Source organism: Spea bombifrons, chromosome 2, assembly GCF_027358695.1.
Source record: "Spea bombifrons isolate aSpeBom1 chromosome 2, aSpeBom1.2.pri, whole genome shotgun sequence".
Lineage (NCBI taxonomy): Eukaryota > Metazoa > Chordata > Amphibia > Anura > Pelobatidae > Spea > Spea bombifrons.
Window position 1 is genome coordinate 82,738,034 of NC_071088.1, and position 26,298 is coordinate 82,764,331.

At 37.7% G+C, this 26,298-nt stretch overlaps 1 protein-coding gene across 1 annotated transcript in view; it reads left to right on the forward strand.

Annotated features, from left to right (window-relative positions):
- The window catches only part of CAMKK1 (calcium/calmodulin dependent protein kinase kinase 1), a 97,179-nt gene that overhangs the window by 52,422 nt on the left and 18,459 nt on the right, over nucleotides 1-26,298 (forward strand). The window contains exons 5-9 of the mRNA XM_053454952.1: nucleotides 1,801-1,852; nucleotides 2,406-2,539; nucleotides 3,927-3,963; nucleotides 6,438-6,459; nucleotides 8,055-8,143. Coding sequence (XP_053310927.1) covers nucleotides 1,801-1,852; nucleotides 2,406-2,539; nucleotides 3,927-3,963; nucleotides 6,438-6,459; nucleotides 8,055-8,143 — 334 coding nt within the window. The remainder of the gene's footprint in view (nucleotides 1-1,800; nucleotides 1,853-2,405; nucleotides 2,540-3,926; nucleotides 3,964-6,437; nucleotides 6,460-8,054; nucleotides 8,144-26,298) is intronic.

Below are 26,298 nucleotides of genomic sequence, written 5' to 3' on the forward strand. Positions count from 1 at the left end.
GTCTCTTCGTGTTCGTTTTCATGTTCGCCCAAATACGAATGCACAAGTCGAGTACTTACCCGGTTCTGCTGACACCTTACCACAGCTAGTTATTGTCACTCGTGGTGCTTTTTTGGAATCAAAAGTCCAGACATTCCTTATAGACTTTGGGCTCAACTCCTTGGAAAGAGTGAATGGTTTCGGCTAAAAATTTGTACTTTTGTCCATCAAAATGTTGTTTTTAAATAGTAGGATTTTGTATACTTTATTTTCATGGTAGTTGCTTAAAGCCAGCTTCTTAAAGTGTTTTATTTTTTTTTTAAGTTTGCTTCATTATTTAACAGTGATTCATATTATAACATTTACTTTCACACTGCATCTTTTGTGCCATTTTCTTTTAAGGCTTTCTTGGGGTAGATGGGTAAATAAAAAATAATCAGAAGAAGCAGTCCGTCAGTGGCGATGGTGGCTGCTCCATCTTTAGCGCTGAACTTCTTCTGTTTTGTATATGTATGCCTTTGACAGCGGACAGAATACATCCTTTAGATTTCATTCTGAAATTTTCCCAAACGGTGCTGCGATGAAGCTTTTATTCAGCTAATGTGCTAGAATGTGTCATATACAGATAAAAATGGATTATATGTTTCCTGATTCTATCTTAATAGATAAATGAATGCACAAGGCACTTAAATTTGATGTAACCCTGAACTGCATGTACCTATAGTACATAAAGTACAGAAGCACCAAGTTTCATGATAATTTCATAATAGATTTCCTTAGATTTTACGATAACCAAATAAAATACGCCTGAGACCATACCATGGGAACTAACGAATGCTTTTGCACAGTATTTGACAGACCTTTTATGGGAAAAAAACATGAATCATTAAAAAAAGCATTAAAGCTGATATTTGGAGCTATTACCAGCATACCCGAAATTGTAATTACCGTCCTTTTGTCAACGTAACATTCAAATGCATAATATGTTAAACAGTATTGCAAAGGCAGAGAAATGTTGCTAACAACACAGTCTACAATTAGAGATCTATTTACTAAAAGAGTGGTGAATGAATGGGATAGTGTTCAGGCAGAGGCTGTTTTTTAAATAGGGACAAGGCTATCGTGAAGACAAGACTAAGGATTTCCCAAATATCTGAAATTATGGGAGATATGGTATTAGTGCATTTAGAAAACGTGTTCGTTTAGTGAAGCTTATTTACAAAGCAGTAATCAAACTACTGTTTATGTAATACGCACATCTTATTATTAGCATAAGAGAATGTTTTGCGCTTCTGTTTTTTTTTATGTTTTGGGATTTTTCAGTATGTGGTTCCTTGGCAACCACTAGGTTTAGTTTGCCAGAATGTGAGTATTTATGAAGAATTGTCATTCACATTCATCTTTTCTGTTTTATTCTTGCACTTGGGAAAATGCCTCAAAAGAAGAAAATGTGGTGTCACAAAAATGGATAAAATATCAGATTTCAGAATTCAATTCAAGCTGTCTGGTTTTTTTTTTGTTTCATTTAAAATTCCCACTGAGCAAGCATATGTTAACCCTACAGATGCCAAGTAGGTATCTTCTACATAGTGGCACTCTGAGTCCCGCACTACATAGCACACAGTTAAGTTGTCTCGAGGTTAAGTGAATCAAGTCCATAGTTTTATTTTACTACAAAATGCAATAAAGCAATGTTTTGCATATATGTTTATTTTGGTGGTTTGAGCAATCTGTTTTACAAGCTGTAAAAATAGACATACATAGAGTTATAAACGTAAAATCTGTTTTCTCTTATATTGTGCGTTTTGCTTTCTTTTGCAGGCAATGAAAGTTCTTTCAAAAAAGAGATTATTGAAACAGTATGGGTTTCCACGTAAGTATTTAGGTGGTTACACATATGTCATTTTTGGAGAAAAATGTTAACCCAAATATTGCATTATTTAAGAATAAGAACTGCTTCTGTGTAAATACTTTAAATGGTTCAACAGCAGTTAATGTGAAGCTTTCATCTACACTTGCGTAGCTTTTGGTGGCACTATGATATTTGGGTTAAATTGGCTTTAAAAGTCGGGGCTGTCGCCTCCTCAAAGTTAAATTTAAAAGGGTTGACATGACCAGCATAACTAATTAAAGGCCCTGAGTACTTTCTCCAAAGGAGATATGTAACTTAGTGGTGAAAATCACTCGCCCGGTCCAGTGCTTCCTTGTTACTTAATTTATGGGACATTATGAGGTCAGAGTAACCATTTGGTACTCCCTCCTTGTGGTGCTCTGCTAAATGACATAACACATAAGACCTGTGCTGGCAGATATTAATGCTGAATGTTCCGTAAATCATGCATTACATAATTGTTACTGTATATGAAGGAAAACATCTTAAAATTTGTATTCCTTAGTTTATTTTATTAATTTTGTTTCCTCTATAGGCCGACCTCCCCCTAGAGGATCAAAGACGGCATCTGGAGACCAGACAAAGCCAATGGCTCCGCTGGAGAGAGTTTATCAGGAAATAGCTATTTTGAAAAAATTGGATCATGTTAACATTGTCAGATTGGTTGAAGTAAGTGCTTCTATTCTCGATGTCTGTCGCTGTTATAAACATGTTTGTTATCATTAACAGCCTGTATCTATAGAGAATCAATATATATCATAGCTATTCACCAGGAAACGCAATAAAAAGGAGGCATCATATTATATATATAGGAAAAGTAATTCAATAAATATCTAATAACACCTCTTCAGGAGAATACCGTATTGGCTCGGATATAGGCTGCCCCCGTATATAGGCCGCACCCTAAAAGTTTGGTGCTTTTTTAAAGAAAAAGTTTTTTTTCTTTAAAAAAGCACCAAAAAACATGCTGCCACTCTGTCCTCCCCCCCCCGAGATATGCTGCCACTGTCCTCTCCCCCCCCGAGATATGCTGCCACTCTGTCCTCTCCCCCCCCGAGATATGCTACCACTCTGCCCCCCCGAGATATGCTGCCACTCTGCCCCCCCCGAGATATGCTGCCACTCTGTCCTCCCCCCTCGACTTACCAGAGCAGACTCCCGGGTGTCTTACGGGGCCGGAGGGGGACATCTATGCACATCGTGTATACAACTCCCGGTGCCGGCACTCAGCGGAAGTGCCGGCACCGGAAGTTGTATACGCGTATTGCGTAGATGTCTTCCGCCGGCCCTGCAAGACACCCGGGAGTCTGCCCTGGTAAGTCGGGGGGGTTAAAATGTATCGTGCAGACGTTCACCGGCAACGGCGCATTGCCGCTGCCGGTGAACGTCCGTGCGATGCGCTTAGACAACCTCCCGTGCCGGTACTCCCCCCATGGAAAGTGCCGGCAGGGGAGGCTGTCTGAGCGTATCAGACAGTAGGATGCAGGTCCCCTGCACCGCTGCGGGGGATCTGTATCCTAACCCCGCTGCCTGCCCGGCGCCCGGGACTGTATGTATAGGCCTATAAGACTTAAAGTGGGGGAAAAAAGTGCGGCCTATATTCGGGCCAATACGGTAGCTTGTTTACCAGAGCAGTGGTCTCGCTCTGATAACCAGGCAACTTGTGAGACATTTTTATATGTGCCTTCAGCATGTCATCACTACACTTGGATGGCACTTTTTTTAAGGCAATAAAAGGGTCCCATGCTTAAAAAGTGGTAATAAGAGGGAGCAGAGCCACACACTCGCCTGATCTGCAGGTTGTATGGGTCAGTGTGTGGCCAGTGGCTGGATACCTGAGCGTAAAAACGTAGTGTATATCATGGCTTGTAGTGTAGTATAGCATTTCAAAATCTTCCCCTGGACGCACAGTGGTGCTTACTGCTCATGATCTTTACTGCTGAAGATGTTATGAAATTCACTTTTGCACTGTTAAAATTGACATTATTGGTAATTACCTTTTCGATTAACAAGAAATTGATAAAGAGAGTGCTGATTTCAAATTATTTTCCTGCAGGTGTTAGATGATCCAGCAGAAGACAATCTTTATATGGGTAAGAGCTGATTTTCTTCGTCAGTGATATGTGATGTGTGTTACAATGTTTCAGTATATAGCCAGAGCTGGTGTGCCAGTAAGGTGAGAAGTCATGATAATTTACAGCTAATTTGTTTAATTTAATAAGAAAATAATTAAATATTACATTTCAAAGTTCAATTTCAATTACTGAGTATGGTTTTTTAAACTCATGCCCTTGTGACAGTAAATTGATCAGCAGTCATTTTACTTGATTTATGAATTTGTGTCTTGCCGAATTGTTTTTGTGTGTGTTTTGTTTGTAGATATCACTAATGTGTATTGGAGATGGGAGAACATTGTAGTAGACTTCAGAATTTGTTTGTTTTAATAAATCATTTGTATGCCGTTATAGTGACATACATGAATATCCATACAATAGCACTTGTATAGCTTGTGAGAAACATTACTTCTGATGCTGACGTGGTGTTCTGTCCTGCTTCATTCTCTTCAATGGATCTCTCCCTGGCTACTTGGCTAGACCCACAGTTCTAGATAATATTTGCCCAACCCACTTGTCTGCTTATTTAAATATATTGAAGCAGGCTTGACTATATCTCTCCATAACACATTCTTCTAGTTGGCATTAGAGTCACATTGATTTATCGTAGTGTTATTCTACGTTATGTATACAGCTTAGATATCACTGTGACCTTTGTGGAGACAATGTTTCAGTGCCAGATCGCTAGTAGAGCCATTAGTATCAATCATTGCATATCTATTGAAGGTGTCCCACCCCCATTTTCCCTGTATTGATCTAGATAATGCTGTGAAAGCATTTCCTGATTTATGAGTGTGTTCCCTAATTACTTGAATTTCCAGCTGGAAAAAAATGTTTAGGTCTGCTCTTATTGTTGGATCACATTGAGATGATTTTGCTTGTCCTGAAATAAAGGATATTTCAAGAGCTTACACGCCACAGTGTCCGACAAAGTCTTAGAAATCACTACTGGATTTGATCTTGTTTAAAATTGTCTTTGTGTCAGCACTTGTTGGCATACTTTTCCATTGGCCATGGTCATTTACATATTTAGAATCTACATCACATGAATCACTATTTAAATGAATAAAAGTAATATATATGATTTTTTGCTGGTTCTATATTAGCATCAGGTGCCTAATGGTCTGTTCAAAAAGAACCTCCATCCACTGCCTAATTTACATATGTGACTGTTTGTCAAGCCCATATGTACATGCTAATTTAAACAAAGTCGTAATTCTTCATATCACAGTTATACCTGAGCCTTGCACAGGCATGCATTGGGTTAAAACACAGATATAATGATGGTAGATGTCCTTAACCTGTGCCGTGTATTGCGTGGGACTTGTCTAGTAAGTGGTTGAAATGCAGTGGGGACCCTGGTCCTTGCAAGGTTCAGCAGGCTTGGCTTTTTTTTCTGGATTTAGTCTGCCAATGATTGACAGATAGGAAATGGAAACTATGTAATCATAAATTACACAAAAATGTGGGTGCTTCTTTGTTTTTTTTTTTGTTTTTAAATCAAAGTAAGTGTCACGATTACTTCTCCCTTACTAAACAATACAGGAGCCTTTTATCCTTTTTGATTATAGTTGCAGCTGCCCAGCACAATGACCAATATGGCTTTGCAGTCTCTCCTCTTTGGTGTATTACCTGCTATATGTGTGTAGGATCAGCTTCCTGGTTTGCAACAAAGGGCCTTAAATCAGATTCACCACCGTAAAAAAGTTATTTGGGGGGAAAATGTTTTGTATTAAAACAGTATGTTAAATAATGTGTGCATGTGAAAGTAATTTGCCCTGTGAATTTTAAGAAACAGCATTAACTTTGCAGTGTTAAAAATAAAATCTATAAATGATCCATATATACTGTATATATGGAAATAGACTGGCAATTTTTCATGTTTGCTGTATTTTTTATTATGTCGAGTCCAAATGCTGTGGGTGCAGAGAATTCTTTGCATAGCTTTTCTGTATAGTGAATGTATTAGGTCATTAGAGTAAATTGTTCATTCGAAAGGGCATTAATGAAAGTAGGTCATGCTTCGGAGAGAATATAGTTCTAGAGCTCTAGCAGGGAGCGCCTGTTAACCTGCTTCTGAATACAGACAGTGACTAGATGCCAAATGTGCTACATGAGAAGCTCGTCCACCTAATGTGGACATTCCAACAAGCCGTCACCTTGTGTGGAAGACTAGCTGTAAATGCTTACTGTGACTGATTGTGTCAGATACATAGCAATAGCTGAAATGAGACATGTGTCTACACTCCTTAATGTGTAGCAGATCAATACACTAAGCAGCTGCATCAAACATTTAAGAGGCTAAACAGAAAAAACAAGCCTATGTACATTGACCAAAAGCTGAAGTTTTCTGGCTTTCTGAGGTTGCTCTTTGAGTGTTTTTTGCACATCTGTTGTAGCAATTTGATTTTTTTTTTCATTTTATTCTGAGAATTTTTATCCTTTTCTTTCAGTTTTTGACCTCCTGCGCAAAGGGTAAGTTGAACGCCTTAAAAACTGGTAACATAAATATATCTCCTATATGCCTTTTTAAGACTGGGCCTTTTTAACCCCTTAATGACAAGGCCCGTACATGTACAGGCTCAAAATGCATTGTTTTCAATGGGTTTAGGGACCGCCCGTTGTCCTTAAGGGGTTAAGACCCCAATCCAGGGGCGGATCCAGAGCCTGACCTCTGGAGGGGCACTCCCACTAACACACACCCAGACATACACATACAGACACTCGGTACTAACACACTCACACCAACACATTCAATGATACCACACAACCAGACGCTCACACTAACACACACTCACATACTAGCACACACACACCTAGACAATTAAACACTCAAAACTAACACAACCATATACATACTATAACATACTCAAAGACACATGTTCACACACTTAAATACGCCATAGTAACATACCCAGACACACACTTTCACTGACATACACAGACACATACCCAGACACACACACTAAAATTCTCAGACACTAACATACCCAGGCACTCACACTAACATACCCAGACAAAGATGTGTTCGCACATTAACGTACCCAAAGACACACTTTGAGTAAAATACCCAGACAAACATGCTAACATACCCAAAGACATTTGTTCACACACTAATATGGACACACACTTTCACTACACCCACACTAAAATCCAGTAGCCAAAGACACATGTTCACATACCCAGATACACACACGTTCACTAACATACATAGACATATACCCAAACACACACATTAACATACCCAAACAAAGATGTTCGTGTTCACACACTAACATACCTGTGCACTCACATAACATACCCAGACACTCACACTAAAATACCCAGACACACGTTCACTAACATACATAGACACATACCCAGACACACACGTTAACATACCCAAGGACGTGTTCACACACTAACATGCCTGGGCACTCATGTAACATACCCAGGCACACACACTAAAATACGCAAAGACACATGTTCAAACACTTACATACCCAGACACACGCTAACATATCCAAAGGCACATATTCACACTTTTACTAAAATACCCAGACACGCATGCTAACCTACCCAGACACATGCATTACACATGTTCACACACTTACATACCCACACAAGCTTTTACTAACATATCCAGACACGCATAACCAGACACACACACACAAACATGCCCAAAGACATGTCCATGCACTAAAATACCCACACAGATTCTAACACACCTAGGCACTCACACAAACAAATCCAGACGTAGACACATGCTCACACACTAATATACCAAGACACACACACTAACATACCCAAACACATATGTTCATAAACTAAAATCCCCCCCACACATACACACTTTCACTAACATACCCACATGTTCACATACCTAGACAAACACACACAAACACCCCCACACACCCCCACACACACACACACGGTAACATACCCAGACAGACACACAAACATACCCAGATACACATAAGTAACTCAAACACTATAGTATGATGTACTCCAAACCTAACTACTACTTTTAGGATATTATACAATGTGATCAGTTGATGGGTGGATATCTTATCTTACGTTTTTTTTCCTAGGCCAGTCATGGAGGTTCCAAGCGATCATCCCTATTCAGAAGAACAAGCTAGAATATACTTTAGGGACATTGTCCTTGGCATTGAATACTGTGAGTACTAATGATTGAAACAAAATATTCAGTTTCTAACACTTGTTTTTTTAGCACATCTACTGCAATAAAAGAGAAGTCACTTAAGGCTTCAGATTTTGTTCTATAAAAGCATTGTAGACAGTCATGCACAATGCACGTGACAAAGCAAATTCGATTTTGTTTTTACTGAAAGCAATAATTTTTCCTTATCAATAGACATCGAATATGCATTATTTTAGCAGGCTGCTTTTGTATGATAGCAGTTATCAGCCAGTGTGTTTTTGAATAGTTGTCTGTATTCATGTGACTATACAATCACGTTAACACAGTGATGTGCACATCACAAATATTTCTGCTCCGGTGCTATATGGGAGGGCATAGATAGAGTAAGAGCTTCCACTACATCGAAACAAACATCAGATGCTATGGAGCTAGTATTTAATGATATGACTCTTCAGTGTTTTGACTGAATGGGTTAATGCACTGAAGCCAGCCAACACCAGCTGTCTGAACGGAGATTATGATATTGACTTACCAATATTAAAGACAGCAACAATAGCTGCTAACCATATTGTTGAATTGAATTCATTTTAGAAGATCTTGCTGTTATACAAAACAGCAGGTAATGCTCATGTTTTATAACACTTGAAGACTGATTGTGTATTATGTCGAAATGCAAACTACAAGACCTGCATACAAAAAAAGAATTGTATCTTCATCTCTAAACAAACCACGTGCTCTACATATTTGTATACACTAGATTTTATGGTCAGATTACCTTTAGTCAAAAGACACCAGCTGGAGTGAGTCAAAATTGAGATTTGTGATCGTTTTTCTTTCTTTCTAAAGTTAGCTCGAATTATCCGTGCACCACATGCTATGTTGCCAGCCTGCTAATAAATGATATGCCAGTAAACAGTGATATGACAATAACACAAGTTAGTAAGTAATTGCAGCTTCTTTAGGGCATTTTAAAAAAATCATTGAGCCTCCTTCAATATTTTAATTGTCACACGTGGAAGGATAATTCCTTAGGGATTATGGTGGTTGAAATTATTTATGGGCGATGGTACTAATAACAAAACTAAACTAACTAACGCTAATTGGAGATTTTTTTTCATCCCAGACTTGCCTTGCCTCCAGATGTTTATGGAGGAATATAAGCTATAGCCAGCTGGAGGGTATCTCCCATGGTGTGCTGCTTCCTCAGAAAAAAATATTTTATGTGACTCAGACTTTCCTCATCACCTGACAAGGCAGCACTTCAAATGAATAGCAGAACATACAGGGAATTGGACCCCAGAGGGCCAGCACCGTATACAAAATCCAGAGCAGGCGCTATAGTAGAACCATCCCATTAAATTAGAGGCCATCATCAGTATTCCAAATCCTCAGTGACGTTTACAGACAGGTTATTATAGTTTTCCAGTCTGTTTCGGGTGTCTTAACGATACATTCAGGCTATATAACGATTTTATGGAACTGTAATATTTGACAAGTGCAGTACATAGCCTGGAGTGATACTTGATCTGAAGTCCTAATGCACAGTAGTGTTATAAAAATATATCTCAACTCAAGATCCTTATTCCTTTTGCTTAATAATAGATACTAAGAGACATCGGGATTCACCTCTGATGTCAGTTGTGAAATCCACCATTTAAAGACATTACTTTGCAAGTAGTTACTGCAATGCTGTCTGCAGCAGTCATCAATGTGCGTCAGACGTTCTCTGGGGAAATAAACTTACGTTATTAGATTACATCACAACATTGAACCCCTGGGGTGCTGAAACATACTGATAGTGGATAGTTGGTTCAGTTAAGGCTTAATGCTACAGTTAGTGTGTATGGGAAGTAATTAGTTCAGTGTTAAAGTGAGAGTGACAAACCTGCATTACCGCAGCAATGATAAAAGTGCTACATACTGAATTCTATTCGGTAACAACAATATCTGAGCAAAAATTAGAAGAATAGTGCCTTTTTCAATTTTTCTAAGTTATGTTAATTAAATATTTGTACTGATTAAGGATTGAGGGTTTACATCAGGAAAAATGGGCTAGATGGGTCGAATGGTTTTTACTTGCCATCAAAATCTGTTTCTGTGCTTCAGAAGGGGTGAAAGAAAAGAAGCATACATGTGACATCAACTCTATTGTTTGTTCCCCACAATGAACAAAGTTAAATCAGAGACCTGCTTTTATTCCAGGGCTCTCCAGGGGAAACCGGGAAGGGTGGCAACAATACACCATGCCTCCCAACAGATTTTTGGGCACTGTCCCGCTGGCATTGTGAGGTGCCTGTTCAGAAAAGGTAGACAGGTGGTAATGTTTCCCATCCTGATCACTTGTGGGACAGACTAGGGGCCCCTAACCACAGGAGCTATTTGCATAAAATGTTCAATAGCCCCAGAACCCCTAGTGGCAACTGGCCCCTATTTTCTGCAGTGCAATTTATGTATTTGCACAGCAGAGCAGGAATACAGTAATGCTGAGTGGTGGTGGTGGGGGGGGGCACTAGGTGCATTGGGACCCTCAACTACAGCAAACATATTGGCTGAGAGACAGCCTCACCCATTCAGTTATGCATTATACAGGGTCAGCTTTGCCCTTCCTACTGGAGAAACCTGCCAGTGTTGGACCTTCACAATAAGCAGTAAAGTGAGTAGTTGATACCTGCCAACTTACCCTTTAATGGCTAGAATGATATGTGTGTAAGATATTTCTGTATGAGTACATGTGGCTTTTCCTTTTAATCATATCTGTGTATGTAGGCATACACGTATTTGCATTATGCCTTTGTGTTTATGTATCAGTGTAGCAACACAAAGACAGAAGTGTATCATCTTCTATCATAAATACAAAGATTTATATTCATGATGTCTTGTATTATGGGTACCAAGTTATTAGTGGATATTCGGTTAGCTTTTATAAGTTTTATGCAACTAAGAAAACTGTTGATGAATGGGACTTGTGAGCAGAAAAAGAATTAGAGAAGATGGCGGAGGGCAAAATTTTGTGGGTTCAAAGTTAACCTAAGATTAAGACTGTACAAGAAGGTAGAGTAAGGAGCCTAAAGACTGGAAAATCATGCAAAGAAAAGCGTTAAGCTGAGTGGGCCCTTTGCGCCCCCCCCATTACTAACACACTAGCATACACATACTCGTGCTTACATATACACACTTTTTGAAACATACACACTTGCTCACACCGACTAAAGCATACTCACTCCATTAATCAATCACACCTCACCAAATCTCGCTCTTAGCTGTCCTGAACTGGAACTCTTCCGCATAACTGCTTTCACGTACTCTTACCCCAAGTCCATGTAAAGTCACTTTACCTTAATATCTAATAAACTAAAAATGTCTGTTCACTCTTTCCTCTGAGGTTGTCAAAGGAATATAAACGCTTGCACAGAGATAAGGTGGATGTCTTACATAAATCTTGGTTCTTTTTATCCAATAATACTTCTACCTGAGTTTAAGTATTTTTCATCAATAACTTGTAGGATCCCGAGTAACTGCAGATTCTCTGTGAGATATGAATAATATCTGAGGAGGTCTGTTGGGATCAGGAAACACACTTGAAAAACAATTATTTTCTTTTATATGAGTTGTATGTGTGTTACCTACACTGTTAAAGTATAATGTAAACTTTTTTCATTAACCTTTAGTATCTTTATAAAATGTGTATTATCCAAGCCAATCAGCATTTTTTCTATGTCATTTGTGACTTGTGTTTGGCGCATGTTATGAATAAACTAATTGGTTGTTTATAAAGGTCAAACATTTCACTGGTGTCATGTGTCATATTGTCAGGTTAATTGTGAGCTGCTGAATCCAATTTATTAATAGCCTAAAAGTAATGAATATTATAGCAATTCAATGTAGCCGGCCTAACTGTTTGCCAAACTTCTTAGTGAAACTTAGCAGTAATATATTTGCTTCGTAACTTGAGTTGAAAGAGAAGGTATGTCAACAATAACATAATCTTACCAATTATCTCTTGTCATACAAGAAGTACTGTATGGCTGCTTGCCCTGTTGATAATTATGTTATATTATGCAAGTGCTAAATGCATGGAAAAAGAATACCAAAGAAGATACATGTTTGTAGAATTTTTATTTGTTTAATTCTTAATTACATTTATTTAGATCATTCTTTTTATTTAATTCACAATAGAAAATCAGGAAATACCAGGTATCAAACAAACCTGTTGTTGGTAACACTGTTTGTACATTACCAAAAAATTTAACTTTCTAGTGAGATGATCGGAACCTGTATCAGGGAATTACTGTTGAACAGGAGTTTTCTGGGCATGATTTATGGCATCTAGCAAAGAGTGTTAGTAATTATGGGATCCTAACAGTATCATTTTATCTCGTGTTACTGATAGCTCTGATTACAATATGTCTTGTGAATAGATCAGTGAATGTAGTTCCATTCTATAAAGGTCTATGAAACATGTTTAAATAGTTTCACATAACCCTCCCTAACCCTGTATGTAGCACACATAATCTAACATGCAAAGTTGCTCTGACACCTTGAACTGACACGCACTCCCAAATAACATACACTTATGCATGCATACACATACAATAACAACATATGCTTTCAAACACACAATAACAATCTAGACATACACACACGCTAACACCACACAGTAACATACACGCTTACACTTTACGTTCCCACTGACACCATACACTTGCACTAACACACACACGTGTGTGTGTATATATATATATATATATATATATATGCACACACACACATTCACAATCTCACCCTCGTCTTCTCTCACCTTCTCCTTTTCTTCTCCTCTCCTTCTTGTCTTCCAATCCTTCTCCACTGCTCCTCCTCTTCCTCTTGCATCATCTACAGTGTAGCTCACACAGCTCTTCCTCTCTTTTACCTTACACGTGCAGCCTTTATGTTTGATGCAACTTGCACTCTCTGATTCAAGATCACTTTATGCTGATTCTATGCATGTTTAAATTCCCTCGCTGTATTAGCCTGTACCACATCTACAAGTTAATACAGTGAGAAAATTAAAACACGCATGGCATAGGCATAAAGCTAACCTGAATCTAAGACCAGATCAAAGACTGATTAAGACCTTAGAGTCTTACAAGAGGCAAAACGGTCAGACTAGATGGGTTGAATGCTTCGTATCTGTCCTCAAATTCTATGTTTATGTGTGGATAATTCATCTGTTTGGTATTCTTTACCTATAAAAAAATATTTCTTATCTTACAATGAAACACGACCTTTAGAGACCTTGTGTTTGGTCTGTTCACTACCCCAGTAAAATTATTGTAACCCATTAATGGTAAAAGAGAGAGGTTCCAGCCAAAGTGGAATCATCCTATTTTTTTTACTATTTAGTGTATTCGTCTTGACCACCCATACTCTAAAACTGCCATGCTACATGAGAGCTCTTTGCCTGACAATTAGGGTTGATTCAATTAATGCCTGTGAATCAGGTAATTTTTACCACTAAGCCTTATTTAAATAATTGCATGTTAAATAAAGACATTCTGTGTAGTGTGTGGTAGTTATGCTTGGTCAGACCTTTTGTAAAGATCAGGCTCTCTAATTATGGTAAAATTCCCTTTCTGCTTGTCCCAAGGGGCAATGTTGCACTATTATGCAGACCCTTATTATTCTTTAAAAGAACATTTGCTTGACTGTGTAACCGTACAGTGCTTGTGCTGAGGATTAGAAAGGGCCCATGTGGCCAAGGCAAATGCTGTATATATTCTCAACACCATAGGAGGCTCTTCATTATTACCAAAAATGGCTGCACCATTTTAGAAAGATTTGTCTGTTAGGATAAATGATAGGATAATGTTCAATTTTTTACTTCTGTTTTACATAATGGCCAGACACATGTAATTTCCCATGTTATTGATCAGCAAATTGCAGAGCAGATTAAAAAATAGAAAAGCACATAGTTTTGAAATTGCACAAAACTGAAACATCTGGTTTAAACGTTGCTGTTATTGTACACAGCGCAGTAAAGGAACTGGCCAGTTATTTTCAATGCATAAATATTTTACCCACGTTTCTAAACATTAGAAAATCCCGTTTTGTTTCTCCATATTTTCTAAATGTTAATAATGTCAGTTGTGTTGGGTGTAGTTAACCCCAGCAATCATAGCTTCCTACTTAGCAAGTGTAGTCGCAGAAACTAAAAAATTGAACACAATAACTACTGTTAAACTGGATCAAAGATCACGGATCACTTTGTTTGCTAAAATGTTTCACAAAACATAAACCTGTCAAAATGTAATAATTGTGCGAAAAAGCGCTTTCTTCTTGTGATAGTTAACCACATCTACTGTAGAAAATCAGCAAGAAAAGATCATTTGTGGTAAATCTCGGTTTTCAACATTGTTCTGTCATCTACTTTTTTTTAGACTAGGACGTGCAGCTTTGCCATTGTTTACTGGTCAGAAGAATAAAACTGTAACATTTTTTTATATAAATTTTGATATTGAAAGGGGGTATGTACCAGTAAATGATCATAGCACTCTACATTCAGAGGTATTTTAAAAAATACATGTAAACTTTACATGTATTGTTTTTTTAAAAAAAACACTTGTCACATAAGTAGTTCAAGAGATTTGATGTTGTTGGCTACTGTCTACATTTTTTGTTGTATATATTTCTACCTCATTAACACTTTCAATTGAGTGTACTTGGTACATTGGGTTGGTACTCAAAGAAAAAGTCCAAAAGAGAATAGAAAACATGTTAGGACTTATATTTGGCCAGGTCTCTGTATAAGCCAGCATTAAATACCGTATGTAGGGTTCCTAGAGATGTGGTGTAGTCATATGGCAGATACAAAGTAGCATTAACTAAGTGTCTGTACGGCATGAAAAATGGGATTTATGTAGCATCCCTAAGTATTTCACAATGTTGTGTAGTTGTGTCTGAGCGACATCCACTGGACTGAGTCTTATCTTTTTTACTTACAAGGGTCCCTGATGGTCATTTTACTTTAGCAGGTTCAGTGCTGAGCTACAGGGTAATTATGCACCTCAAAACCCTGTTTATACTGAGCAGCGCTGTTATTTTCTGCTATTTTTTGGAGCTAATTTCCGTACACACTAAGCAAAGTATGATCTTGAGTCTGGGATACATTTGTGAGGATTTGGCACTTACACGAGTGAGTGCATACATAAGATGTTACAATTAGCTAAACATCTCAATTTTAACAATTAAAATAATGTTGCAAATGCACAAACATCACTTTAATTTGTGCAAACTGATAGAAATAGGAAGGATTTGATGACTAGATGATCACACTAGGTTCTTGATTAATAAACTAATGTATGTAAACTTATGTATTTCTGTTAACTAAAACATCAACATAGAACTATAAAATTTCCTGGCATATCAGAAACATTCCACCCATCTGGTCTGCGAAGACTCAAAACTTTAATTTGCAAGCAAGAGCTTGTGTACATTATCACATATTGGTGGCCGCTGTCCCTGTGGATACAAAGATTACGACTACAATATATCAGTTGTCATTGTATATTTACACCCAAAGAACAGTAGCTGGCATATTTATATCCCTGAATTCTCTGTAATTGAGTGGGGCGCATTGTGTGGTCAAACCTGGTGCCTAACTTGGAGGAACCTCATGTACAATCCTGCAAGCAAAAATACACAGACACACAATGGAAAAGATCTCTAATGTCACAACATGACAATCCGCCATTTTCTCATCTGTTAAACATTGTTGCTCACGCCAAATGTAATACACAAGGAGTATGATATGCTCGCCAAGAACCGAAAGACTCTTCATAGCTTATCCTACAGTGCGTCCCTGCTTGGGAGCATCTTAGCTCTTTTGTGACATTACAGAGGAAAAATCTACATATCAGTCGTGTTCTGACAAAAATGGCAGTCCAGAACTGAAGTGTGAGGAAAATTTCCTCTGCACGATGGAACCAACAACCCCAGAAGTATGCTTCGGCCCTCATTGGCTTTGTCAGTAGGGTACAGTTAGTATTCCTATAGGCAAAGCAAGGAGGTGTCTTGACTCACCTTTACACTTGGGGTGAACCCCAAGAGGTCCCAGAAGGGGGAGATGCCATACAAAAAGAGTATGAGATGCTCACCAAGAACAGACAGCTGCTTCATACCCTGTCCTTGGTGAGCATCTCATACTGTTTTTGTATGGCGTTATTCCAAATGTAAAAGGATTTCAGGTGAAGAGAAGCCTCCGGGAACAGCAGTTCTAATCAGGTAAAATGTTTCCTTTTTGTGAGTGGATGAATATCTCAGTTAATTCCTGGCCGCTATCATTCAGAAATTCAATTTCCTAATTTACAGCAGTGCTCTCAGGGTTTCTTTTTCTGGTTTGCAGTGTGATTTACTCAATGCAGCCAGGAAACATAATCCAGAGTGATGGAAGCAGTGGTAATGATTTCTTTCGAATGTTTCCCTAATCCCATTTTGGAACTGATTCAACATTCAACATTATGTACGACTGCCTGCATTCAATAGTAGCAGAAGGCCATCTAAACCTACATGCGAAACAGAAAATAGGCTTTATGCAAAAAAAAAAGTCTCAAGGCATTTTTTTTATCTGACTGTATTATTAATACATATATACAGTACTTATTATATCTACAGCAAGTAGTCTCATGTAGATTGAGATACTGGGACTTTAGTTTTTAGAAAATATTTTACCAGGAAGAATTCATTCAGTGGAATTACCAAAGATTTAGAGCAGTGAATAACTGTATTATCTGGAATATGACATATTGTTTTAAAAGGAATACGTATCCTAAGACTTGTCTGTCTCTTATATTACAGATGCAGCGAAACAACTGGTGATATATTTTTTTCCTAAATGTTTTCATTTAAAACATTTGTGTGTCCTATGATGAAGTGCTCTATATATTTTGAGAAAAAAATAATGATGATGGCCCAGCTTCTGACACTTTAATGTACACAGCTTTAATAGCAAAATAAATCTATTTCTGTGTTTTTGAGCTAAGGAAAATAGGTAGGGTTTTTAAGAAAAATCCCTGTAAGAAGATTTTACTTCAGTAGTAGTAATACAAATATAATTCTTAAAAAAATAGCACCTTTGTTGCATTGAGAGTTAACAGACCCAAACTTAAGTTTTTGCATTATCTGGTTTTATTTACAATGCCTGTGACCTTTATAACCGTGCTCACATGAAATCCCAGAGCACACACATCTGAGAGCAAGTAATGGCATTTTGTGGAAAAATAACCAAGCAACAGAAGCCTCAATCAATACTAATAATCTTACCAGTCTGCTTCTGAAGTGCTGACTGGTTTATAATTGTCCAAAATACAATCATTTGGACTATGTTTGTATACAGTTCTGTATATTGCTCAAGGCCATGTCTGCATTTTTTAAAGCAGCAGATGGTAAATGTTATGAATATATTATGTTCTATAGTAATGGAATTTAAATGTGTACATGAATGTAAGGCAAGAGCAAGGACCATATAAAGTTTAAGGTTTTAACAGCAGAAAAAACGGGGAAAAAACAAGATGGGACGAACTGTGATCTTCTATTCTAGAAACCCTAATTCCTCAAACAAATGCTCGAGCCATCCGTGAGCAAGCAAGGATCTTGTCTATGACATACTGGCGGAAACTAAAAAATTCCCTGGCAATATTGCAAGCAGCCAATAAATAATGGACGTGTGGAATCCACTGCATACACACTTTGAGAGGTGTCATTGACAACGGCCCAATGGGTATTTCCAAATATGGTTACATATTAAAATAAAATACCACTTGTATATTCATTTTATATTAAGGATTTGTACACTTATCTGATTATATTTGTGTTGTGGCCATACCTGGAAAGTTCCCCGCGTGTCCCCCTTCGTTATGTGCAAATGAGGGTGGTTGTTTAGTTGTCAGGAGTAGGAAGGGAAGTGGACATTGCCAAATGCTGCTCACTCTGCCTGCATTATTCACAGTGTTAGGTAAACAGAGGCAAACAAGTCTTGAGTTCCAAAGAACAGTTTGGAAATAAGTGGCACCTCCAGTGGTCCATTGTTCATTGCCTTGGTATTCCTTGGCAATGCCTGGATATGCTCTTCTCTTTTAGGATACACAGCACTTTTGCCTGACCAATATCAAGAAGTAGTTGCTGGCTAAGTAACAAAGGTCACTCATATACACGTTAGCACGAGTATCCACCAGAAGTCCCTCTGGGTGTCCTGTACTTCCTGCCTGCCTGCCTGCTAAACAAACTATGTAGATGTCTCCAGCATAGAGAAAGGGTTTAGCCTTAAAATATAGTGTTTCCTAAAGAAATGCTGTCCTCTGGAATAGGTAAGTGGTGAGAGAACAAGATAATTAGACATGAATGTTGCTTTTAGACATATGAATGCAATTCTGCAGTACTTGTCAACCCAACAGAGTATTGAATTTGTTTCATCGAGTTTTTGTAATTATTACTTCAGCGTTTGAGTCTTACATCGAAGACTTATTTATAATTTACATTACAGTCTTCGCCAGTTCTCTCTGTGCCCTGCAGCTTCAAAACTTGATTACGTTCTGTGATTGTATTTATCATAGAGTGACTTATTTGTACTCCCCCAAAAACCAATTATGAAACATTATTTATTTATGTCTAAAGGGTGACAAGATCTAAAATCTCAAGCAAAATCAATTTGAATCACTTGTTTGCTTTAACTGTAACTAGTTTTGTGTGTCACATTAAAGCTTCTACTATGACATTTTTTGATTTTTAGGCAAATGGCAGAGAATAAAACAATACACAAACTAAGTAAACATATTGTACACAGAAATGGGAATAGCCACATTAATACAACTCATTCATAGTAGTTTTACCTTAAGAACCCCAAGTACGGTGGAAAAGAGGCCCATACATGCCATCCTTTCGGGTGCCAGGAGGGTAAAAAAAATCACTACCCATTCCCTTGGCACCCAATGGATCTGCCTATATAAAAAGGATGATGTTCACTTACCTTGGAAGGCCATTCATTGTTGTCCATATGTAATCTTTAGCCTGGATAAATAAAATATAAAAACATGCAAATTCTATAAAGACTGTGTTACGGCAGTGTTTATATACAGTATGTGTGTGTATGAATGTGTGTATAGGTTTGTTTTTATTTTACTTAGAACGAGTGAAACAGACATTTAGACATTTATGCTGTTCAAATCTCCAGAAACACTGTATTAGACCTATTTCTTTTATGAACATGTAAAATCTGCAGACAATTTCTGTAGAACAGCTAGAAATATGTGTCTAACAGATAAACTTTCAAAGACAAACAATTCTCATGGCGACTTAAAGGAATCTCTTCTCCTCAGATTTCATGGAACATATTGGTGTCCTGGTACATTCTTCACAGAAAACATCAACATGAAAAGTCCAAGGGAAACATTTCCCAACAATGCATGCATGAAATGAATTACAATGTGAGGCAGAAATACTCAAAAAAATTATCAGCATATGTCTAGTAACAAAATAACACAAGATATGATTAATGCAGCTTATATTCCATATGATAATAAGTAGGCTAATAACATGAGTAGGCATGTAAGACTAATATACCCGATCTGAAGTAGGAAATGGGATGAGGTTGGAAAATCTGTACCTCGGTAACATTCAATAACATTTTAACAACACCAAAATATACCAAAAATAAGTTCTGGAAGAGGGAAACATAGTACAAATGATAATTACAGCAAACAGATAATTACAGCATCTATAACCCATCAGATCCTGGTTGTCTTTATCAGAAATTACCGTATGTTTTTTCTTTTTTACATCACCTAATCAGATTGTATTTGGAAATCTTTTTTTTTTTGATATTTCGCTAAGTATTGTGTATTCATTTCGTATTAACTTTTGTGTGACTGTTTTGTTTTTTCCAACCGGACCATATGTTGAAGAGGGTCGCAAGGATATTGCAGTTTTACCGCAAATGTACATCTGTATGTCCTTAATCCATGGCGCCCATTACATGAATCTGTATTTTAAAATTATTTAAGTTTTATATATTTTTATAAAATAATATCGATGTTTAACCCCTTCCCGACCAATGACGTACCAGGTACGTCATGAAAAGATGTCCCTAGAGAACCAATGATGTACCTGGTACATCATTGCTAGAAAACAGTTCCACAAAGCTGAAATCCCCTCCTACACCCACATGCATGGACACTCTGCTACACCCACATACATTGATACAGTCAGATGCCTCTGTCTCTCTTCTTCTTACTGTGATCGTTGGTTAAAGAGAGACTTCCTGATCGTAAGGGGTTAATTTGTTATATGTAATTTCGATGCATATTGGGTAGTTAGTGTTTCGGGGTGGTTATTTAATGGGGAATTAGACAGGGTTAGGTAAGGGTTAATAAGTTCATAAACCCCCTCATCATGGATAAAAACAAAGGCGTCCCAATTGCAATGTAATCACTGTTAAAATAAACATTAGTATTATTTAAAATAATAATCTAATGCAACATATTATTTGTCTAATTATATATATTAACACATATTTTTACAAAGAACTGTATAACCTTGTTACTCCAGAATACCCTAAATAGAGATGATATGATGTTTTCATAATTTAAAATAGGAATAACAAGATCGTAAACCAGCTTTTTTAATGTATTATCAGTATCAATGTTGGTATAGAGATGGCAAAAAATATTTTCTGACATGAGCAATAAAATGTGATGCGTAGTTTGTCCATTTCATTTGTTAGTACGTTTCTGGAGTTCATAGTAAATACGTTGTTCTAAATAGCTGGTGGTGTAATTTATTCCGGAGATCGTATAAAGATATAAAAAAAAAGATTGAGTATGTTTAACATACATGGATGGAAAGATAATATATATATATACTTACTATAGTTTATGTTTTAACATGCAAACAAGTTCTCCATTTTGAATCACTACCAGCATTTACTGGGCTTCACATAAATACTTTTTATGTTTTGTTATGGCCAGACGGCTTCTTAAACTGGAAACAGAACAGCGTTTTTGCTACAAGTCCCTGCTTTGCTGACACAGTCTTGTTGATAGCGTTAAAGCATTTCTCACATACTAGATGATGTGAGGGTAATACTAAGCAGTGTACAGCGAAGTCAGATGGATTGCATTTGTCCTTGAGCAGCAGCTGGTTAATCGAACACAATTCAGTACTGACTTTGGCAACAATTTGATGCCCACGTGTTTGCTAAAATCACCCACAGTAAATTAATATCTGTATTCTTTTTGTGGTATTATATCACAAGGAAATACATTGGCATATATCCCATTTTTCAGTATTTTCTCCAAAGGTATTGGATGTATCATTTAATGTATGCCTTTTCTTTTATTTTTCTTGATTTTTATAAAATCCCCAAAACTGACAATTTGTTTGTGGTACATGACCGTCCACAAACAAATTGTCAGTTTTTGGGATTTTATCATTTGATAACTGTATGAATGTAAAATGTAAAGCCTGAATAAAAATAAAGAAAAAAGCATACATTAAATGACAGGGCCGGCCCAAGACATAGTGCCGCCTGGGGCGAAGTTTGAAATGACGCCTCCCACCCTGCTGAAGCCACTGCTCATTATCTACCCTTCCTCTCCCTACCTTCTCATTATCTACCCTTCCTCTCCCTACCTTCTCATTATCTACCCCCCTCCCTCCCTATTATCTACCCTATCTCTCCCCCTTTGTACTTCACTTACCTGCCACGGCACACGCTGCTGAGCGCCGGAAATGATGTCATATTCCGGCGCTCAGCATTACAAGCTGGCACCGAGACCGAGCTAGAGGGCTCGCAGAAGAGAGAGAGAGGGGCGCCGAGCGGGTACTGAAAACTTGATAAGGGAAAACCCCTCTGCGCCCCTCTCTCTTCAAAAAAAAGTGCCGCCTCTTCAAAAGTGCCGCCTGGGGCAATTGCTCCACTCTGCTCCATGGCTGGGCCGGCCCTGTTAAATGATTATGAAGGCATAGTATCCTTAAATCTCTCACTCCCTCCATCTCTCTCCCTTCCACTCTCCCTCTCCTGTCTGCAGCCAAGTGTAATTCTGCTCTGGCAGCATGTGTAGGATGAAGCAGCTCACTGCATTTTGTCATCTGTATGCATGCAGCTACTCTGCAGCTGTCTCTGAAATATACCATCAAAAGTTATTTAATGGCTGCAAATGTGTTGTGCGTTGACACTGACATCTCATATGATTGGTCTAATGGCTTTTTGTGCATACAATGTTCCTAATATAAATTGTTATGGCATGGGTAGTTAGCATGGTTATGTCTAGGATAGACAAATAAAGGAATGCAGCTACAGAGCAATTATGGGACCAGAGCAGATGCACAATTTCATTGGTGTCATAAAATGTATCTTAATCAAAACCCCTAGTTGGCCATTTTTATAAAGAACAGTTCAGGGGAATTGCCACCCCTGTGAAAGTGCTGCCTGGATCCCATGAACCCCCTGCACCCCATGTAAAAGGCAGCTTTGTGCCCCCACCCCAACATTAAATATGAGTAGTTACATTTATTTTTAAAATGAATCCAATAAACATCATGATTCCAATGGTAGTATGTAAGGATACAAGATGGCGCTTTATAAAACAATAAATAATAATACACACTGGGATTTTGTGAGACATTTTAATAGGTGAATGAATTAGCATATGTCCCAGTTGCATAATATTAATATGCGAAAAATACTTTTAATGAAATTAATCATCATTTTCGGTATATCAGAACCTGGCAAATAAATGGATTGTTTAAGAAATCCATTAGAATTCATTAATTAAAATGCCAGACATATCTGTTCTGATGGCCACTGGTGAAATATGTTTCATACTCATTGTTGTGAAATGATTAAGAAATGCGTAGAGGGAATGCTGATATAGTATATTAAAAGACATGAAGAAAGTGTACATTAGAAAAATGTATAGTTCTATGTTTCACAAAAAAAAGTGTTGGTGGAACTCGCCTATTTCAAATGTTGAGACGAATGTAGATCAGTAGCCTTAATACCCTGTTGTTTGGCTGTACTCTCAAGGGGTTACATTAATTCCCCGTTCATTACTGTTCAGCTGGCTCACTTACCACTTACTTTCCTAGACCGTTATAGCAGGCTTTTCACCTCCTATACTTGGTATTTAATTTCATTATAAACACATTATACCTGGACAGGAATAGCGGTGGCGTAAAAGTAATTGCTCAGTTAAAAGGGCAGCTGTTCAAACGTATTTTTCCTCAGTAACACCTCAAAAAGGAATCAATAGAACAAGAAGTGATGGTGGCTTGGAGGGAATTGTATATCTGACAGAATCTAGACACCTTTCCTGCACAATAATCTTTTGGCCCCATCAATTGCAGAGATTCAGACAGACCTTGTATTGACAGGCACTGCACGACAGAGATTGGACTCCAGACCTTCAAATTCCTCTTAGACAGCTATTCAGAAATAGCTGTATTCATACTATTGTTTACCTTTCATTCCTTTGACACGCCGGGGAAAACTAATGAAAATATGTGCAGGATCAGATTTTTTATTATTATTTCACCTAAAAACACACTTGGTAGGTACAGTCCACTGGCATTTGTAAAATAGCGGGACTTCCAGAGAGTTTGTCCAGTTTCCAGCCTGAATAAGTCATCTATGATATCATGAGTTTCCCAGACTAGTTTCCTTCCTCTTCTACAGCGTGTGACGCCCACCGAGTTCCACCTGAAATTTAGGCATCACAGTCACCCATGAACAGCTGATAATCAGTGGTACATGCACTTGGAATTCTGGCCCTACGTGCCACTTCCCACTTTACGAACTGCTAGGGAGCAGGTGCCATGTGAGGCAATCTACAGTTAAATGGAGCTTCCCATTTGCACAGTAATGATCAGAGACATAAATAAATATATAGAATGTGTAAAATCACCTTATTAGGGCAACTGAGAGCAGCCATCTAAAAGTAATTGCCGAGTAGAGGATGACACTGTTTGTAGAATAATGTTTAAACTGGGAAATACTTGCAATAAATATTGGTGCGGCAAAAAAATCCAATAAAATGGCGCGGCTTCTCTGAAGAAGTGGGTTTTGAGATGTTTCTTGAATGTTGGGAGGGTGAATGCTGAAGGTTCGGTGGAAGTAGATTCCAGAGATATGGAGCAGCTCGAGTGAAATCTTGTAGACGGGAAAAGGAAGAGGTGATGAGTGAGGAGGAGAGCCTTAGCCCATGGGAAGAACGTAGGGATTGAGTAGGAGAGTATTTGCTTATGAGGGCAGAATTGTATAGAGGGCCTTAGTTGTACACGTAATGGTAGCATGAGAGATCATATTGTTTCATATCCTAGATGTACATTACATTACATTATCCTAGATGTAACGTGATTTGTGGATAGAAAAACAAATAAAATTCATGCTAACAGCAGTTCCTGTGAGGTGTGTGGCCAGTCAAGCAGACCTATGGAGTGGTTAAATATCACCACACAGGTTAGTTTGTTCCTACCATTAATTGTACATCTCTGTAATGGTGGTAAAATCTGTGATAGTCATTTGTTCCCACTAACTGCAAATACATTGTTTTACAGTGTTTCTAGGGGTTTTGTATGACCGTGTATGCTGCACTTATTTATTCATGGCTGCTTTATAGTTTTGGAAACCCAAATATTATCGAGGTGTAAAATCAGTTCACACAAACCTAGTAGTCTTCCCAGCACTTTTCTGTTATTCTTGGTTGCTATAGTTATTGATTCACAGCTGTAATTGCTATAATCATTAAGGGGGCTGATGTTTACAGCTTAAATAATCAGACCAGTGTCCTATGTGATTAAACTATTACAGCATGCAGAGTGAATCATTCTGGTGTCAGAGAGAATTCAGTTTCACATCGCAATTAAGCAGTACCTGTGATATTTGGTACACAAAGCAAGCCCCATAAAGTGAACTATAAGCATGCACTGCCCTGTTCTTCCAAAATATCTTTATTTCACTGCAAAACAAGCATTCCTGGACAGCTAGCCTAATACCCATTTACTATTCTTTGTACACAAGCCAGGGCTTTAAAGCCACCATAAAGCACGTTGGTAACTTTTTCCACGTTGAGAAAAGTAAAAAAAAAAAAAAAAAAGTTGGGATATAAGTTCCTTGTGTATTCCGCACAAGGGCATAGTAGACTTAATGGTAAGAACTAAAAGTAAAAACTGAGTGCACCAGTTTGGGTCTTTGTACATTCTTTTTGTTGTTTGCCGTTTGCACATTGATTGTTTATTTTGTCCTAAAAATATGTTACTTTTTATGTCGTTAAGATTAGGGAGCTACTTGTTTAAACATAGATTATGACCAAAATAGATGTAACATTAGTCATGTCTAAACTAAACTTTCTTTTGCTCTAAATATAGTTTTACACCTTTTTATCTGCCAATATATGACGTCCAGAGGGCCCCCTCTTTAAAACATAGAGGAAAATAATTAAGCAATGTTAAAATAAGAATTTTAGTCTGGCCACATTGTTTGGCTATATGCTGTTTTGTAAATGTGTAGTAATACTGTGGTGTGTGACGGGAAGCCAGATGCTCTTTTAGTAAAATATTTTTAATGCCTTATAAAGATACAGCTATAGGTGGCATTTTTCATTTGCTAATGAGTACTATTGTAATTTCTTTTATTGAACAGTAAGAGAGCAGTACAGTGTGATGCCAGCTACAACAGAATAAATGTGCAGCTTCATCTCACAAAGCTTTAGCTTTGCATGTCAGATTTCACTTGAAGGAGAATTATGATTTGTTTTCAGTGGTTTTAATATAACACCAAAAGATCTTCTACCTGCTTCATTTTCTTTGCAGCTCATCTCACAATTTGTTCACATATTTGTTATGTTCTCCTGCAAAAACATGTAAAAATAAACCAGTATATTATTACGTAATCTCAGTGAAATCGCAGCGGCCCAGTAATACAGAGATGTTCATTACAGGGCCCCTATACCATAGCAGTAAAGGGTCAGTGAAGCTTTGTCTTAATTTATGGCAGGCAGGCACACAAGCAGTTTTATTTTCCATAAATATTACTACAAATTAATTCATTTTGACAGATCCTCAGCAAATTGTTATCTATATGTATAATTTAGTGTAGCTGTTTGTGTCTTTAATGCATAATATATATTTCATAAAGTTAATTT